Genomic DNA, 19697 nt, shown 5'->3' with positions numbered 1-19697 from the left:
TTCTGTCCTACACGATTTCCAAATAAACTCTTCTCTCTTTCTGTTGTCAAAGGTGAATAGTGACAAAATGTTTTCAAAATGGATACAAACAGAGGTCAGAGGTTGAATCGCATCCAGTTCCAGTTCCCCATGCAAGGTTTAGACAGTTTTATGAAAACTAACTAAATTAAATTGAGCTTTAGGAAATATGGAAGAGGAAAACCATTCTCAAAATATCTGGTGTGCTTCTGGGTGCATGATCAGGAACAGATAGCTCACTTTGGAGAAAGAGAGCATTTATTAAAAACTTGGCAACCAAGTTGGTTGGTTTGGGGTTATGAAGCAACTGATTTTCCTTCTCACCTTCTCTGTGGCATTCCTATGAGACAGTATGGACATTTCTGTATATACAGTTTCATCTGAAATGCTAAGCTATGCTGCCATAGATAGCTAAAGTTCCTTTAGCCCATTTGTATCCAGAAACAGGAATACATCAGAATTACTTTAAATCCAGAATAGCATTAACATACAATCCAAGCACAGTTGAAAGAAAATACAGTTTTCTGGCTTAAATCCCTTAGGTTTCAACATGCTGGAAATCTACTGAGGATGTAGTACACTGTGACTGAACCTGGTCTAGAATAAGACACAGTGATCCAGGAAAAGCTCTGAGAGTTATCCTCCTTGGTCTGGGACAAATCCCTCTCCATCCCATTGCTGTATAGAGTAAAGTGGATGACTCCTCAGGATTTTCTAAAAGTACAGTAAGAGAGGGTAAGGCAAGGGAGCCTTGAGGCAGCCGGTCTAGCAAGCCTGTAGACGGTGATGTCTGTTCTAAGGAGCTGTGCATGTGACACACTGCATAGATGCCTGTACGCATGTACAAATACTAGTTCTTGTCTGACTGGCAGAATCTGAATAAGCTCTCTGATGTATACCAATATTAATATCCTGCTTTGATACTGAACTAGAGTGTGCAAAATGTAATTGTACAAAAGAGCCTAAATTGGCCTGGCCAACTCAACTTTCCTGTTCAGGGCTGGCTCTTCTTTCCTTATCTTTGGACACCTTTCCACCAATTAAAAGAGTATTCAACAAAGGACGCAGTTTCCCAGACAATCGCCTGCTTGCATTTTCCTTGACAACTTTCCGTGAATCTATATTTATATATATCACAAAGAAGTAATCTTCTGTACCATAAAATGACTTGCTGACAGTCAGATATGAGATGATGTATGGGGACAAATGCTAAATAGAGTGAAATTCATTGATTCTGAACCACTTGCTCCCTGAAGTAATCATTGGTTTGAATGTACTTACCATTTTGAGTATTTTACCCTGATCTGAGGTAGGGATACTGCCACAGAACATGTTATTGCTAATGGTACCATTTTAAAGCTGTGTTTCTCTAATGTATCCCTGAATACATAAAATTAAGGCATAAAATCCATGAGAAAAATCAGCAAAATTGCACACTTGTTTTAAAAGAGAAAATTGGAATAAAACGCAAATGAGATAAAACTGGAAAAAAAATGAAAAGGAATGGTTAGGGATTCCTCAAAAATGAAGTTTCCTGTATTGATTTCTGGGCAGTACAGCTTCCACCAATTTGCTTTTCTCCTGTCACGTAATTTTAGTTTACAATCTTAGGATTCCTTAGAGTCCTTACTCAGCTAATGGTCATGATACTATCAATATGCTTTCTTTCAATGTCCCAGAATTCAGGAGACTCTCTTGACCTCCACGAAGTCTAAAAATAATAGCTGGTGACTTGGCAACTTTATAACTAGCGCTGTGTTCAGGATTTGATTCTTTGATGACAGGCAGGGACAGCAGAGGGCGGAGATGCCATTCCCTGACATCTGGGAAAAGCAAGGCCAAGCAAACAGAAACAATGAACGTTAACTGCAGAAAACAGGAAAAGGGGAGTCTTTCTTCACCTGTGTTTGGATAGTGGCAGGGTGTCTGAGTGATATGGTAATGGAACCATTTCAGAATTGGGGAACTAGAATTAATCTCATTCAGTGAGATGTGAAATAAATTTTGACTTTAAATTCTAGAAAGAGTATGTCAGAAATTCAGCAAAAAAAAAAAAAAAAACCCAAAACAAAAAAACAAAACACTGCTCTGGCCAGGCTAGCTCTAAGACTGAAGTGTGTCTTTCAGATTTTGAATAGCAATGAAGACTTTAAGGTCAAACACCACATTTTAAAGAGAAGAATGCTGTGAGTTGAAGTTCTCCTTCCTCACACAGCTTTTCAAAAGGAAATGGCAGGTGCAGTTTCTCATTCACACTCCTGTGGTCTAAGAATGGGGGCGCCTATGATGAAATGGCCGCACACGCATCAACGTTTGTCCAGAGTTAATTCCATCAGCTACAAAAATTGAAAATGGTGATGGGAATCATTCCTGATGAAGGCATAAAATATGTAATGGGAGACCGGTCAAGGGTGGAATACTTGTGACGTGGCTCAGAGTTATGGACCTGGCCAAGAAGTATTTGGTTCCCGCATGTCCTCCTGCTCTTCTCCGTGAGGAGCCACAGTGCTTCTTCCTATGCTGCAGAAGGCCCGGGGAATGTTTCCAATTGAAGTCTTTCAAGCTAACTGCTCTGGAAGTCAAATCTATCATTATAAGATTAGTTTAAAAGCTAAAACGCTACTGTACATATCAATTTATACTTCAAATTGCTACTTCCTTGGATTATCCATTGAATCCCAGTAGGGAGTAAATAGTTTCAGTTTAGATTCTGACAACAAATTAAAAAAGAAATCCTGAAAGATATAATTACTACATCTTCTATATCTTAAGGAGTCTTTAAATTCTTAATGTAAAACTCTCAAATTTATATCCATGTGTCTAAAAGACTACTTCCCTGCTAAGGAAGCATACTGACCATGAATGTGTGTAAACTGTACTGGTTCTTATGTACAAATAGGGAATGTCCATAATAATAATTTGTCCTACATATCTTTTGTTCTCAGTACAGACCCACTTTCTTTTGTAAACACTTATAGAAAAATGCTTGCAAAGTCTTGTTCTCTGAGTGTCTCATCTGGCATTTTAAAAGTCTGTCTCCCATAAATTTCTACCAATGCTATTTCTTGGGTCAACATTTTCCTTTCCTTCCTCTTCCATTAGAAGCCACAATGCTCCTTATTGTTGGGAGGACAAAGTGAAGCTGGTTTGGGAATTGCAAGACTTTTAGTTCAGAGCATATGTCACCTTATAAAACATTTATTGATACAAGGCCTGAAACTACAAAGAGGAGGTACACATTGACCGGGGTGATTATTTGGTGCATTCGCCTCTGATTTTACACCACAGGCTTCTTATTAAGAACAGCAGAAAAGAAATGAGAGTTCTTGATACATGGGAATAAATGTTTTCACTTATAATGAATAATTTAGCTATTTTGGCTTCCGTTGCCTGAAAAATAGATCACAAATAATTGTGCAGCCTCCTAGCCAAGTGGAAGACAAGGAACACAGGCAGAATAGAAACAGTCCTTTGTCTTCATAAAGAAAAATTGCTTGTTTTTTATGAACACAGTCTGCAATTTTTTTTCTCCGTTTGCCAAGAAGAAAAGATGGCATTTCTTCTGTTGCGTTTCCTATTGTTGATTTCTAGGATTCCACACGGCCAGTTCCCTGACATCTAGCAGACTCACAGGCAGAATGCTAATGAGCCCGTGCCATCTTTACTGTGGAAATGGCAAAACCAACTTTGCCTCTAATTAGGGCCATGATGGAATTATCACACAAAATCACCACAAAAATTGAGTAAGAAAATGCCAGATGCAAATCTAGGCAAGGTGATTTAATAATATGAAAGCCATCCCTGCTTCCAAGACCACTGTTTAAAGAAGAATCTTTCTTAAAAGACATTTACATTTACCCATGCTCTAGAATCACAAAGTCTTAAAGTTGCTTGTCTCACCTTAAAAAGGAGGGGATCAAGCACCAAAAATAGTTGAAAGTCGTCTTTAAATTGCTGTAGAACCTCCTCTGGTACACTTTATTGCATAAATCAATGGAAAAGAAAATGTTTACAAACTGGGTAAGCTCCCATCAATAAGCTGTTCGCGTTGGGATCTGTAGAATTTCAGGAGAACTGGAAGTGACTGTAAGTGTAGATATGAAGTTCAGAAGAGAAAGCTGAGAGTGATGTAGATAAACCAAGAAGAGTCAAAAGAGAGAAAAGATTCTGAACGTAAACATAAAATCAATGTTTGAAACAGAAGAAAGGAGAAAAATCGGTGACTAATGGAAAGGTCTGCTTCTCTGTCAAATATGTTCACTCCTAAAACTGTTCAGCCCATGTTTCCTAGTGGAAATTCTGAGTAGCCATGAGAGGAGGATTCACTCAATTAATGTTGGAAATCAAACTACTATCACACTGAAACCTCCCAGCACAGTCTCATGATACTTAGTAATAGGTAGAAAAATGGAATTGTTCTAGAAAATCATCTTTCACTATGAAGTGGTACTGGCAAATGTGAGGTGATTACATTAGATGCTAACTTTTGTGCAAGACTGATGAAAGGAAAATGATGTTTAATGAGTTTATAATACTTTTTATAATCTAAAGTTAGTCCTATTACCATATGCATTTTTAGCTAAAGAGTGAGAGGAAATGCATTGATCTAATTAACTTCTAGATGGAACTCTCTATTTAGCCCAGGCTAGGCTGGAACTCAGAAATCCTTCTGCCTCTGTCTCCTGAGTGCTGGGATTAAAGGCATGCACCACCATGACCATCTGTTATGAGATTTTTGCATGTGTTATTTTTTTTAAGGCTCAGATACATTCAAAAGGGCAAGGAAAGGGAACAGCTGCAACCAATAAGATATAAATCCATCATTTTTATATTTATAGGCATCAAACTTATTATTCTTGTTTGAATGGCATATTTTCAAAATATCCTTGCATTTTAGAGTTCATTGTCAATCAAATGCCTAGGTTTCCAGTCTCATCACACTAAATCGTCATATCTTCATTCATATCTCTTCCCACAAAGTGCAAAGACTTGATACAATGTTTATGGACTTGTTAGGTAGAAAGAGATAAGCTGAAATCAGTATTTATTTTGTTAATACACCAGGGGACTCTTTTTAAAATAAGGCCACCATCTATTGTGAAGCTCATTGGTCTTTTGATCTTCAATTGAGAAAAATCTCACCATCAAATTGGGACTGTAGGCAAGCAAGTCTGTGGAGCATTTTCTTGATTATGAGAGGGGGCAGTCCCTTGTAGCCAGTGCCACCATGGACAGGTGCTGTGGAATAATCCTCTTGTACACTGTAAAGATTTGTCAGTGGAATTGGTTTAATAAAACACTGATTGGCTGGTAGCTGGGCAGGAAGTTAGGTGGGAAAACAAAACTGAGAGTGCTGGGGAGAAGGAGGGTGGAGTCAAGGAATCAACAGCCAGACACAGAGGAAGCAAGATGAGAATGCTGAACTGAGGAAAGGTACCAAGTCATGTGACTACACATAGATAAGAATTATGGGTTAATTTAAGCATAAGAGCTGGTTAATAATAAGTCTGAGCTACCAGCTGAGCATTTATAAATAATATTAATCCTCCAAGTCAATTATTTGGGAAATGGCTGCCTGACAGGTATTTGGGAACAGGCAAGAGGGAGAGAAATGTTCTGCCTATAGACAGGTGGTCCTAGGTAATATAAGGAAGCAGGCGGAGCAAGCCATGGGAACAAGGCTGTGACAGCATTCTTCCACGTCTCTGCTTCAGTTCCTGCTTCCAGGTTCCTTCTCTGCTTGAATTCCTGCCTTGGCTTCCCTCAGTGATGGATTGTGATTGTGTAAGCCAAAAAAGCCTTATCTCCCAAAGTTGCGTTTGTCAGTCTTTCATCAGAAACAGAAAGTAACAAACAAATGCTGCGATTGTTATCATAGGGACTGTGTATTAATGATAAATTTGAGAATCTAGGAAAACTATTGCCATGGATGTCTTTAAACAGCACCTCAAGCTTACTTATCTCCAATTTGGGATTTTGTGAAGCAGGAACTATTCAGCTTAATATTTCACACCAAAATGTAGTTAAATTGTGCCAGTAATGTCCTATAATTAGTGTTCTAAACAGAAACAACCATTGAGGAAATAATATCACTGATAACAATTCCAGGAACATGAATAGACTATGTGTGCTGCTATTTTTACTTTTCAAAATTGTTTCACTCAAGCCGGGGAGAGGGCATTCTGACCACACTCACATTCACTTTTCCGTCCTCTGCAGGAAATGAAGAAACTGAGACGACAACACAAATAGCCACACTGAAAATGTCTTAGACTAATTTACAAGCACACTTAATTTACCTTTAGGCCCAAGATACTTATACTTGCTCCTAATCTAGCTATTTAGAAAAATAATTAGTTTGAATGATAATTCCTGCTCTTCCTCCTCCTCCCCTTCCTCTTTCTTCTCATCCCACTCCTCCTCCTTCTCCTCTTTCTTCTCCTTCCTCTCCTGCTGCTGCTTCTGAGCACTGATCCCAGTGCCTTGCACATTGTAGACAAGTACTCTACCACTGAGAACCACTCTGGGATATTAAGGAGATATATAGTCACCTGATTTTATCTGATCTTGCATTATTTTTCATGGTGTGATCATATAACTAGGGGTGTTTAAACATACATAGCAGAATGACATTGGCTAGTCTCTAACTACAGTGAACTCTATCTGTAATCAAAAACACGATCATACAACCAGAAGACATGTGCCCATTAGCTGATACTCTAGGGTGAGGTAGTTCAGCCTACAGTTCTCTTCTGGTGTTTTATTTGTCCTGACTGGTCAAGCGAACTTGTAAAACAGCAAGTACATAAATTTCTGTTCAATCACTGATGATATCTAGCACAGTTTTTGTACAGCTCAATCAGCCAGTGTTTTTACAGATCATAACTAACAGATGTACAAGAACCACTGTGATGAGAACTTAGCCATTGTGATGTATTATTGCGAGAATCTCATCATAAAGATAAGATGATGCCTTGAAAAGCCAACAATAGTTATTCCCTGATCAAACTTCTGACTTGTTGCAGACATTCTTTGGACCTATTACTTAGCAGCTACATATTTAGCGATGCTTTATATAGACACACATTTCATAACACTACACTAGGCTCTAAAGATATTGCATTATCACCACAAACCTAATGGAAGGTGATTCCCTCAAATGTTGTGCTACTGAAAAAGTTGTGTGTAAGTGAAAACAATGCTTTTTAACACAATGGAGGGTGAGTGTAAAAGCACCTGTACTTGTGGAATAGAGCTAGCTTACACATGAAAAGATGAGGACTGATTTTTGAAGCAATTGCCTTGCAACTGCAAAGTACAAAGTTAAAAAAAAAATGAATTCCTAGCAAAAATTGACCTGACAATAAATAAGCAGTTTTATTAAATAATAAAAGTAGCACTGCTTTACTAGAATACACACTTTACCATATATATGCTCACATATATGTAATCTATACTTTTATGCACTGTATGATTTAATAATCCCTCCAGTGATTGACTACAGGTTGTTTGCCATCCCCTTCCCCCACCCGAGTGCTGGGTATCAAATTGAAGCCTTCCCACATGCTAGGAAAATGCTGTGCCACTAAGTGACATCTCCAGCCTTGGCATTTTGTCTTTGAAACGTCTATCAACATATTTTGGGTCAAAAACTTGGAATAATATACTTCGAGCCAACAGAACATCTTTTAAAAAGTAAGAGTAACTGAGATGGCGGAATGAGATTTCAGGAACAACTTCTCTGGGAAGCTGAACTCTGCAGCTCTGTTAAAATCTTATTCAGTGCTCTCACCACTGTTAAACTTTTTATCTTTAAACCAAGGATATATGAAGTAATGGGGTGTTTATTGAAAAAAGAACATCACATCATGGTTTTGGAGAAACAGTAAGAAAATATTTGAGACTTTCTGGTATTAAGAAAATAATTTGTTTTATCTGAAGATTAAAAAATGATGTTGGATTTAAAAAAACTGAATTTGGAGATACAGTTTGGAAAAGAGTTACTGATGTCTAACCAAGTGATTCCAAATGGAGCTGAAAAGTTGAGGAGCAAGTAAAAATGTGTGATGGTAATCACATAATTTATAACACAAAGAGAAAATATTCCATAGAGTCTTGATTCTGCTCAGTGGCCATTTGTTTGGACTCATTCTGCACTGAGTCTCCTAGAAGGCTCTAGAGATATCCATGGATCTATAACTGCCTGCGACTTTCCCCAATGATTTTAAATAATAGAGATTGTTTGCCTACTCCAGAGTATTGTGCTTAGCCCCATTCTGCATGTCAGAGTGACTAGGGCAGAAGGGAGGCCTTCAAGATATCAAATATCAGCTGTTACATAACGGTAAATAGGGCAGCAGAAAGTGAAATCAATTGTTTGGACTGATCAAGGGCAACCTAGTAGAAATCAAAGAAATTCAAAGGTTAATTATATACAAGAATGTAGTTTCATGGAACACTGCAAAATGAACTCTCACTGTGTTGTCTGTAACTGGCAACTTTGAGCTCTGGGGTAAGGAACATCATTTTTCTAATCAAAGGGCTTTTGAGCCCATGAATTGTAGGTAAAGCCACAGAGGTGTAAAAACACTAAGAAGCAAAGAAAGGTGGAAGGTAAAAGAGAAGACAGGAAAATAAATATATATCACTTGGTCTGGTTCTAGTTAGGTATTCAACACACAGCTCACCTATGGATTATGCTAATGTATGTAACATCAAAATTAAGAACACAGATTTGGATGAGATTGGGTGCTTTCAGGGTGGTAGAGCAGTAGACAAGGACACTGTTTTGGATAACACAGAAGATTGTTTCTGGGCTGGAGAAATGGTTTAGCAGTTTAGAGCACATGTTGCTCTTGCAGAGGACCTGGGTTCAATCCCAGCACCCATATGCTAGCTCACAATCACCTGTAATTCCTGTTCCAGGGATCTAATGCCCTCTCTGGGCACCAGGCAGACCAGTGATGTGCATGCATGCATGCAGGCAAAAACATTGTACATATGATATAAAATAAACAAATCTAAAACAGAAAACCTTGTTTCAAATGAATCATTTACTAAATGGTAGAACATACACCTCGTTCTCAGAATCTTTAAACTATATGCATAGACAGAGGCTTATGGTTCTGGGCTTCATGTTTCTGCTTCCTGCTTGAAAACTAAAAGTTGTAGCTTATAGGGGCTTTGCACACAAATCAACATCCGCCATAGAGTTAATTGATTGCACTTGTAGTTTGTAAACGTGTCCAGAGGCTGTAGGATGAACCCATTTCATAAATTAAAGGGGTATATGGAACCAACACAGATAGTAACATTTCAGCATTACTATCTCAAATGTCTTTAATATGTAATGCTGCACCACTAATGATTTTGTAAAATGTAACCATTTCCCTACTTAATATCTCAATGACAAATCTGCTTGGCAGATAAACCAAATACAATTGGAATCAGTTACCAAATACGACTTTAGAGCTTGTGCTCTTTTTAATTGATTGATTGATTAGTTACGTGATTGGTGGGCTTTAAGGCAAGTGTTACTCTGTCTCCCTGACTGGCCTTGAACTCAGTGAAACTCAGGCCGGCCTCACACTTGCCAATCCTTCCACTTCCTCTCAAGTGCTTGGAAACTGGTGTGTCCCAATGTATTTGGTATTTTATGGATATTGTAAGTTCACTCCTCTTTGCCTATGAATAACTTTGATAGTACACTCAGTGGAAATTCCACCCTTTATCACTGGGTCATTTTGTTTAATGAACAGCAGTTAACATGCCAAAAGAGAAATCTCTGTTCCATTTTCTGTGTACTGACTCTTGTTTCTTTCTAGGAATGTTAGAGGGAATTTGCCAAATGAAGAACCATTAATTTCTAAGGATAGGACATAAAGGAAAAGAGATGGGGCCGTGATGAGGAATCAGCTGTCTTCACTTCCTGGAAAAAAATATTATAAATTGCCTAAATACAGATCAAGAAACCAATTATCTTCAATACCATTCAAGATATACCAAAGCTCAAGATTTCCATTATCTTGCTTAGATGATGATTCTTTGCTTGTAAAGACAAGGTTCCAAAGATATGTCCAAAGACACCTGCAACATGGTAAAACTTTCTTGGAGAAAAGAAATCCTATTTGCAAGGTGCTCCATCTAAATGATAAAGCAGTTGGCACTGAAGGACCCATGTATTTAAACATTTTTAATTTGTGTTTTCAGGACATGATTTGGATCAAATTCATTTGTATTTAGAACTAGAGATATCACCTGGATTCAAGAAAAAATTTTATAAGAATCATTGAAATCAGAGATTTTGGAAATAAGTAACTTTCCATCCTGCCCTGGTCCTGTGGTTTTTGGGGCCAAAGCTGTGTGGCCATGAGTGACAGAACGCCAGGTGGAGGATGCTAAGAGATTTATTTCATTTCAGAATTTCAACTGGTCATTGACACCCTCAGTGTTTGTGGCAAAAAGAACAAAACCCTAAACTATTCAGACATTGTTCTACAAAGACATGTGTGTCTATGTAAAAGTTAGTAATCAGTAGTAGTGGTTGATCTATCATAGGCTGTCAGTATTTTCAGTACTGACTCAATAGACACAATTTTAGTAACACTCAAGGTCTGGTAAACCAGTTTAATAGTAATTTAGATATTTCCATTTAGATGCCACCAACTCAAATAGTATAAACTGGATTTGAATTTTCCTCCTATTTTTCCTTAACATGGTAAAAACAACAACAAAAAATCCACAAACAACATAAAGGCAAGGCACCATTTATAACCTGGTAAAGCAATTTCTATTCATGGATCTTCTTCCACAATCTAAGCAGCAGAGGCTACTGAATTTGAAATAGCTGTCACCACAGAAGTGATACCCTGGCTCATAATTAAAAGAAGACGCAATCAGAAGTTCCCGTGAAAAGAGACAACAGGCTTACTTCACCAGGAAGCAAACACTCTTCCTCCCCTCCCCACCCCCAGCCTTCCTAATGCTAATGTGCAGTCCCTTCTGTCTTCCATCTGCTCCACCCCCACCTATTGTCTCCACACCCTGCCAAGCATGCCGGTCCCATCTGGACATCCGAGTGCTTCTGCTAGCTTTGATTCCCATGGGTCCAGGGAATGCTTGAAAGCCAAGGCATTTTTACTCCTCTCAAGAGCAAGGACTAGCTAGAACAACATCAAACGATCCCCCAAGGTATATTCTCTCTCCCTCTCTCTGTCTCTGTCTGTCTGTCTCTGTCTCTGTCTCTGTCTCTCTCTCTCTCTCTCTCACACACACACACATACACACACACCCCACGTCCCCCTCCCCACATACACATTCACACACATATCCAAAGATACACAAAACCTCTTGCATACATAAACAGCAGTTTTTCGAATCCTATCCTTGGATAAATTATTTTAGAACACGTTCTTAGTTCTCTATTCTAGGAAGCATTTCTAGAGATTGAAATCTTGCTGTCTTTGAAATAATCAAAGTTAGTATTTCAAAAATATCAACAACTTTCACTATCCAGCACATACATTTCTTAAGTAAGCAGACGTGATATAAATGTTACTCAAATCCTATCACCAGGAAATATTTATAGTAGTTAAGTTTAACCACTGATCAGTAATACAATTTCTGTTACCCAACATGCATATAATTCAGACACAACACCTTGTGAATTCTCCCGTAAAAATCTCACTGTGCGGCAATGCATGCACGGCCAGACTATAAGCATATTTAAGCAACATTTCTACCAAATCACTACCAGTAATAAAGCAGTCTGGTAAGTATTAAAAGCAGCGTTTATTCATGCTTTTACTTGACACAAGTTAATACACACACACACACACACACACACACACACACCACGCAAACACAAGTTTTGGTTGTTTTTGCCACAAGCATGCTGGAAAAGAAAAAAACCTCTGAAGCTCACAGAAAAGCAGCAGACAAAAACTAGAAGCAACCATGCTCAGGGTTTAAGGACATTTCCAAATTTAAAAATCTCTCTACAGTTCATATACAGCGTGCATAAATTTGACATGCAATCTCCAAGAAGAAACATTCTCATATAAATCTTAAAATCAGTTCATCCGAATGAGCCTGTTCGTATTTCCATTCTTATTGATTTTAAGCTTCTGGTATCTTAAACCCTGCATGCTGCCGAACTAAGCTGTGCTTAGCGGCTGTGAGAGAAGAAGCTACCTGCGAGTTTTCACAGTGCCATCTCATATCCATGTCTGTCTGGCTACCCTGCGTGCTTAGAGCTTTTTTCTTAATTCTTAATGGAAATCCTAGGAAATTTAGTCCATCCTCTGAAATCAATACTGGTGACAGGAGAGCTCCCTGACTCAGTGGGAGATCAAGATGATAAATTGCCTGCGCATCAGCCTGGCCTATCAGTGCCCTGCACACAGATGGGCGAGAAAAGACACAGAAAAGGCTCTATCAGTCACGTGTCACAGAGGAGCCAATGGCTGGCGCGCTACTGCAGGAAGGGATGCTGCAGTTCCGTCTGCAGCTGACGAGGCTGTTGGTACACAGCCCAGCCCGCGCCCCGCTTAAAAGTCCAGGCAGTCACTGCTGTTGAATTTGCTTCGGGACTCAAGGGGTGCAGGGCTGCCTTTAACCCCTGTACTCACACGCGCAGGGGCTTTTCCTCTATAATTCTTTCCAACCCACATGATCACCAGTCAGAAGAGAAAGTATTCCTTTCAACATCTCAGACCTTAACTCCCACGTGCTTTCCTTCTGAGAATTGCCATTGTTTTTGCCTGTATTAAATTAGAAGCCTTAAGCTGCGATTATTATCTTGCGCTCTTTATACTAGGCTCTCTTCAAAGCTTTATAATTGGATTTATAATTTTATTTCTAAGTCAGTGAATGGCACCCCGCCCCCCCCACACACACAATGTTTTATTTATTATGAATGCTTTTATGGGGTGATTTTTGTGAGAGCAATTATGTGTCAAGAAATACATTGTGTTTTTTGCCAATTAGAACACTTCATTTTAAAACCGAAGAACCAATAAATATGTCATTTGATTGATCATTAAAAATAAAAACATGCTGGAGGCACACATCCTGCTTCCCAAATCCTGAAGAACAAACGTGTTAACTAGCAATAGAATGAAAATATGTACCTCCACCACCGCTACTACTACTATTATTGTTATTATTTGCCTTTCCTCTGAAATTTAAAATAATTCTTTGGTAAATAAAGGCTGCACACCTGGAACACCATATGGAAACCTGTCCCTAATCCATCTGCTACCATGCTGCAACAGGAACACAGTCCACAGTGCTTTACAGTCTGATGGTGTGCAAAGAGGAGAGGCTATGGTATTTTTTCAAACAACAGGACCGTGAAGATTTAAGAACCAAAAGCTCAAAATAAATATTGAAATATCTTTAGGGATGAAACTATATAAGAAAATGCCACAGGCACTTTTAAAGTTAATTAGTCACCCAACACTACTCAGAAAAGTGAATCTGAGGATAAACACTAATAGGAACACTGTCAGAAGTAAATGGTGACTGAGCTTGAGACTGCTATAATCTCTCACTCTTTGTTGACTACCATTTTTATAAGACATTCCTAAAATATAGAACCCTGTGATAGATTTTGCAAGTGTCTTTTCCTCTTTCTTTTTATTAAGTATCAGCTATGAGAAAATAACAGAGTACTTTTCAGTTTCTCTAAATATGTTGTCTTGTGGTTGATACATGGACTTGACCTATTTGTTTAATAACAACATAGCCTCTGACGAGGTTTTATTTCTTCAAAACAAAGGTGAAAGCAAATAATCACCATCACACTCTAGCACCATATACTGCTATTTGAAATACAAGGCACAAAACTTAAAAGCTGCGCAAGCACACACCCACACCCATCCACCCACCGACCCACCCACCCACACACACACACACACACACACAAACACACATATACACCCATAGACATACAAGTGCTATATATGTACATTTTCACAAAGACATAAATTATCAGGTAATAGAGGTTTATCTGAGAAAGGAGACTAAATCCAAAAAGGGATGTGAGATATAGTTTAATCAGGTTCCATTTTGTACACTTTCGTCAAATGTATATATTATTTACTTTGCCATTTAATGGCAATTAACTAAATAAAATAATGACACTAGTGTTCATTTAGGTTTTGAAGAACATGGCTAATAGATGCTTTGAGGGACAATACTGAGGGGAAAGGAGATAGATGGGAGAGGACAGTAGCCCCCTTTTTAGGCAAAGGAAGGGGGTAGGCATGCACAGGAGGACTCTGTTAGAGACAGTGTGAAGAGCTCCACAGTCCCCCTCAGTTCTAGCCTTTCATCACCAGATATAAACGACAGTGCTACCTTACATGGGCTAACAGCTATAAAGCACAATCGCAGTTAACCTAAAGCATCTCTGACCTTTACAGGTAGGAATGTGAAGAGATGTGGTGTGAATAATTTCCCTGTTTACTCAGACTTCCAAGTTAGCCAGTTTAATCTTAGTTTCTAGCTGGATGCAACTAGCAAGAAGCAGCTGAGATAAGCTTGAATTGCAATTTAGGATATTACTACTGCTTGAAAGACAAGGAAATATTCCATAAAAAAAAAAAAAAAAAACAATATGTGGACAAAGACAAAGAAAAATCAGTTTTATTTTGTTCTTCACCTGGCATGAGTTCATTTCATCCAAAATCTAGAACTCAAGATAATAGATAGTGACCGTCATTCCTTGTTTCTGCCTAGATTTCTATAACTTTAAGAGATATGAAATTAAAAAAATGAATGAATTGGCTAAAGTTAGCCTAGGGCTGATGATTTCTTAAGGATTTATTTTTAATCCTATATTATCCTGAAAACCAGTTACTTGTGTTGGTAGCTCTGCCCTCCACCTATCTCTCTACCCCAAACTGGCTAGTCAAGGATAAAGGGGTGTTTTCTGATTGGTACAACCGGAGGCTCTACTGTCATCTAGTGATTTGGGGTGCACAGGGCATGTTCCACAGCAGGGACACCTGGCCCCAAATTGCAATAGTACCATGATGTAAAAGACATGTCCTAAACACTAAGCATTTTTATCTTATTTTCAACCAAAAAATTTTTAAAAAATGTATACTGTGATTTATATTATCAAGATGCAATGAAATAAGTGAAGGGGGTTCGGACTAGGCTAGCTGTGGAAGGAAGAAAACCATGAGTGAGGATGAGAGGCAGAGCACAATTCACAGTACGATGACCTGGAAGTCAACAGAAAACATGTTTAAAAGGATGTCAGGGCCAGTTTGCTCAAATTCTGCCTTTGGCTCAAAGAATCTATTCTTCATAGATTTTCTTTTTATTAAAGTAAAAAATTAATATAAATATAGCATATAAATTTATATAAATTATATAAAATAAATGTAAAGTGAGAAATTAATATCATTTGGATTAATAATGCAAATACCAATGACTTGAGTTCTATGTGCCCCCATGGTTTTGCATTTTTAAGCATGTGGCCAGGTACAGCATAGGACTAAATGAGAGATGATATGAAGGGTGTAAGGGCTTTTCTCACCCTCAAAATAAAAATTCTTAGACTACTTCAACAATCCTTGAAGGCAGGAATGGGAAAGGAGAAAGTGAGCAAAGCCTATCACGAACCGTTCTGTAGCATGGCTTGCAAAAAGGGCAAAATGCCCTTCTTTTCCCTCAGAAACTGCCCTCGGCTCTTGTCCCTAGACACCCCAGTGAATCCTTTTATCCATGAGCAAGGTTCTGGAAGGCAGGGTTCTCAAGATCAGCTTCAGATTCATTCTCTTTTTGGCCTTCATTCATGTCATGTCAATTCCCATGCTGTTTCAAGCCTGAAATGGTCATGGTCAGTGCAACAGGGCTTAGCTCCCGAGCTATCTAGCAATGAGAACAACTTCATGCCCCATTCAAGCTCTTGTTCATAGGAAGAAGTTATAGGAATGAAGCCTAGGTCTCTCTTTCCCTCTTTCTGTCCCCTCCCCTTTCTGTGAGCAAAATTCTAAAAGGATAACAAGTTATAAAAAAAAAAAAAAAAAACCAACCCCAAGACCCATGGGTATCATAGCATACTGTTGTGTGGGGGGCAATACAGGCTGATAGATTTTCATCATTTCCTCAGCTTTTATAGCTCAAATAGTTCAGACTCTTCTTGTATATATCAGACTTGGATGAAAAGTTTGAATAATTTTGCTTAAAATATACCCCAGTGGTATTTTAGCCATTCAGAGTATGGATCAACACAATGTTGATTCATTTCAAGATCCTTTAAACACACACACACACACACACACACACACACACACACACACACACACACACGGAGGGAGGGAGGAAGGGAGAGAAAGGGAGAGGGAGAGGGAGAGGGAGAGGGAGAGGGAGAGGGAGAGGGAGAGAGAGAGAGAGGCAATGTGGACCAGTGGATAAAGGCTCTTGCCATGAAGCCTGATCACTTGAGTTCAATCCCCGGGACCCACATGGTGGAAAACAGACTCTTACAAATTGTTGTCTGATGTCCACACATGTAACATAACATGTCCTAACCTTGATAAATCAAGAAATGTAGTTATAAAAATTTTAAAAATGATCAACTATTAACTAGAGTGGCATTTTAGGACACAGAGAAGCTGATGTCGAGTAAGAGGAAGGATGGGCCCTCCATCTTCCCTCTCCATCTACAGATCCCTGTCCATATGACACCAAGGAGAAATGAAGCCCCCAAAGCCACTGTTATTGAGAAAACAGAGCAAGAGCCCCCCAGATATTCAAATGAATATCTGTAGGTTAGGGACTACAACATGGTATGTTTCAGTATTTTTTTTTAAATATTTGACTTCTGGGGGACACACTCAGATGACCCTGGAACTCACTCATAGCTCATGATGGTCTCCAACCTTAAAGTCTTCCTGCATTGGCTTCCTGAGTGCGGGGATTACCAGCATGAGCCATTATGCCTGGTTCCCAAGCATCTTCCTCTTAGAAGAATTTGAGGAGCTACGGATGAGCTTTTGAAAATGTAAATTGCCACTCCATAGTCATCAATGAGAAGTGGGATGCATAGATGACTTTTTAAAAGACATATGTCAGGAAGTAAGTTCCAGTTGAGAGACAATATCATACAGAGAATTATTTTGGAACTTTTTCATTTTTTTATGAGAGTGGAAAATAGAACTGGTGGGAACATCACAGTCGACTGAGCTCATGCACATTTATTATTAGTTTTGGCTTTCTTTCCTCCTTTATAGTGGCAACACTTGTTTGAGGAACAAAAGATCACCAAAGTCCTATTGCCTACTAACTAAACACCCACAGGTGTGCTTCAGAGGTAAGATGGGGATTAACATCTAAGGGAGTAAAATTCTACGGACTCGTGTTTCCTTCTCTCTGTTCTTGCCTTTTAACTTTCTTTGATACTGATTAGTTCTCTAGGTGATATGTTCTTATGTATTTGTGTGTGTGTGCACGTGTGTGGTTTGTGTACATGTGTGGATGGGTGTGTACATACATGCATGAGACTAGAAATTGACGCTTGGTCATTCTCTGTCTGACATTTTGAACCGGTGTTTTCCCTGGACCTCGAGCACATGTTGGCTAGACTGGCTGGCTGATGGGCTCCATGCCCGTTCCTCTTCAGTGCTGGGATTGCAGCTGTCATGCCTCCTGTGTGCGGGATTGCTGGAGACTCAAACTCAGATTCCCATGTGGAAGCCATAGGCAGTTTTACTGACTGAGCCTCATATAGACTTTGAAGAAGCAAAAATATGTGGCCAACCCTATAAACATACATATAAGTAACAGTATATACACTGGGCAGGTTGTATTTGTGTGTTTAGGAATATATATTACATATACATTGCATATATGTATGCAATAATAATTAATGAAAATAGAGGCCATGAATTTGAAAGAGAGCTTGGAGGGGTATACGGGCAGGTTTAGAGCGAGGAAAGGGAAGGGGGAAATGATGCAATTATATTATAATCTCAAAAATAAAAGAAATAATAAGAAAAAAAATCTCACAATCTCTCCAATAGTATTATACCCTGAGAATTATTATATTGTATTTTTATTACATACATTATATAGTACTACTATATATAATTATATTTTAAATTATACAAGAATTGAGGCTTACAGTGATTAAGAAACATCTACATTCTTGAAAATAGGTCACCTATGAATTCTTTTCAAATTTGAACTAACGCCAGTGCTCTAGAATAGTTATTTTCAGTTTCTTAAGAACTATGAGGAAACCCAAATGTCTGGATTTCTAGACAATTCCATAGAGTCTTTCTGATGTAGACTGCTCTCAAGTCTGCACTGTCAGTAAGAACTGCATCTTTAAATAAGAACCACAGGACCCTGCCAGGGCTTCAATCTCAGGACTCTGCAGGAAAAACTCTATCAATGGGATTTCTTTTTCATTGAGTTTGCAAACATTAATTTGTGTATGTATGTGGTATGTGTGTGGGATGTGGGGGGGGTGGGGGTGGGAGTGGTATGTGGTGTGTGTATGTGGCATGTGTATGCATGTGGCCCAAGGCATGCATGTAGAGGTCAGAGGACAACTTGCAGGAACCAGGAGTCAGTTTTCACCTTCCACCATGTAGAGTGCAGTGACGGACCTCAGGTTGTCAGACTTGGTGGCAAGTGCCTTTACCTATTCAACCATCTCCACAGCTCTATCACAGAAATTCTAATGAGTCAAAAAAGTATAAGAAAATAAGCTGGGCGGTGGTGGTGCATAGCCGGGCGGTGGTGGCGCACGCCCTTAATCCTAGCACTCGGTAGGCAGAGGCAGGCGGATCTTTGTGAGTTCGAGGCCAGTCTTGTCTACACACCGAGATCCAGGACAGGCACCAAAATTACACAGGGAAACCCTGTCTCAAAAAAAAAAAAAAATATTAGAAAATAAAAAGTACTGGGGATACTATCCACAACAGAGATGTTTGAGGGGATTTCACAGTAGAACAGGGGAAAAAATGTCTGTGATATAGAGCCATTTGGTAATCAATAGTTTCCCAAACCTAGCTTTAGGAAGTAAAGTCTGCTTTAATTGAGAGTATTTTTGGAAAGGAGGATTCATGTACATGGTATCATTTCGAATGGGTTGGTACTGAGCTGCACATGACCTTGGCTGTATTAGTTCTGACATTACTGCTGCAATTAGAAACCAGACCAGCGCAGATACCAGGATGGGACATTGTTCTGTCCTAGGAATTCATTTGTACTCAGAGGCTTTCTTAGGATGGCTTTCTAGAATCTGTGCCCAATGTTGTCAGATCAGAACTTCCTCAGCTGTCTGACAGTAAGTCCACCTAGAGAGGAATCACTAGTCCATTTTGAACAACAGTGACTCATGGGCTGGAACGAGACTATCCTGTACAGAGATTCCCTGTCACTGCGTGTTTCCTAGGTGGTTTCTAGGCCACAGATTGAAGGTGAGAGGGTAAAAGTGCTGTGTGTTTTCTGACATAGTCTCCTCAGCATTCAGACTGTCATTCTCCGCCTCATGTTGGATGATTTATGATCTACCTGGATCCTCTATGTTTCCTTACTTTAACACACCAAGACCCCAAGGAAAAGTTGCTAAGGATGCAGTGAGGTAGTGAGTAGGACAATACCTTTTCCCAAGCAGAAGTCACTGACCAAGGATGTTTAAGAGCAGATTAAGA

General features: G+C 39.0%; 1 protein-coding gene across 37 annotated transcripts in view; it reads right to left on the bottom strand.

The window, feature by feature from the left end:
• Nrxn1 (neurexin 1) overlaps positions 1-19697 on the bottom strand; it is a 1067728-nt gene that overhangs the window by 45419 nt on the left and 1002612 nt on the right. The window contains exon 1 of one of the 37 annotated variants that reach the window (XM_028893478.2): positions 12211-12892. The exons of the other annotated variants lie outside the window; for them this stretch is intronic. Within the exon in view, the coding sequence (XP_028749311.1) occupies positions 12211-12243 (33 nt within the window). The 5' untranslated portion in view covers positions 12244-12892. Of the gene's footprint in view, positions 1-12210; positions 12893-19697 lie in introns of those variants that run through there. 37 annotated transcript variants of the gene reach the window in all.

Source organism: Peromyscus leucopus, chromosome 22 (genome assembly GCF_004664715.2).
Source record: "Peromyscus leucopus breed LL Stock chromosome 22, UCI_PerLeu_2.1, whole genome shotgun sequence".
Taxonomy (NCBI): Eukaryota; Metazoa; Chordata; class Mammalia; order Rodentia; family Cricetidae; genus Peromyscus; species Peromyscus leucopus.
Note: the sequence above shows the minus strand (reverse complement) of the source record. Positions and strands in the feature narration are given on the sequence as shown.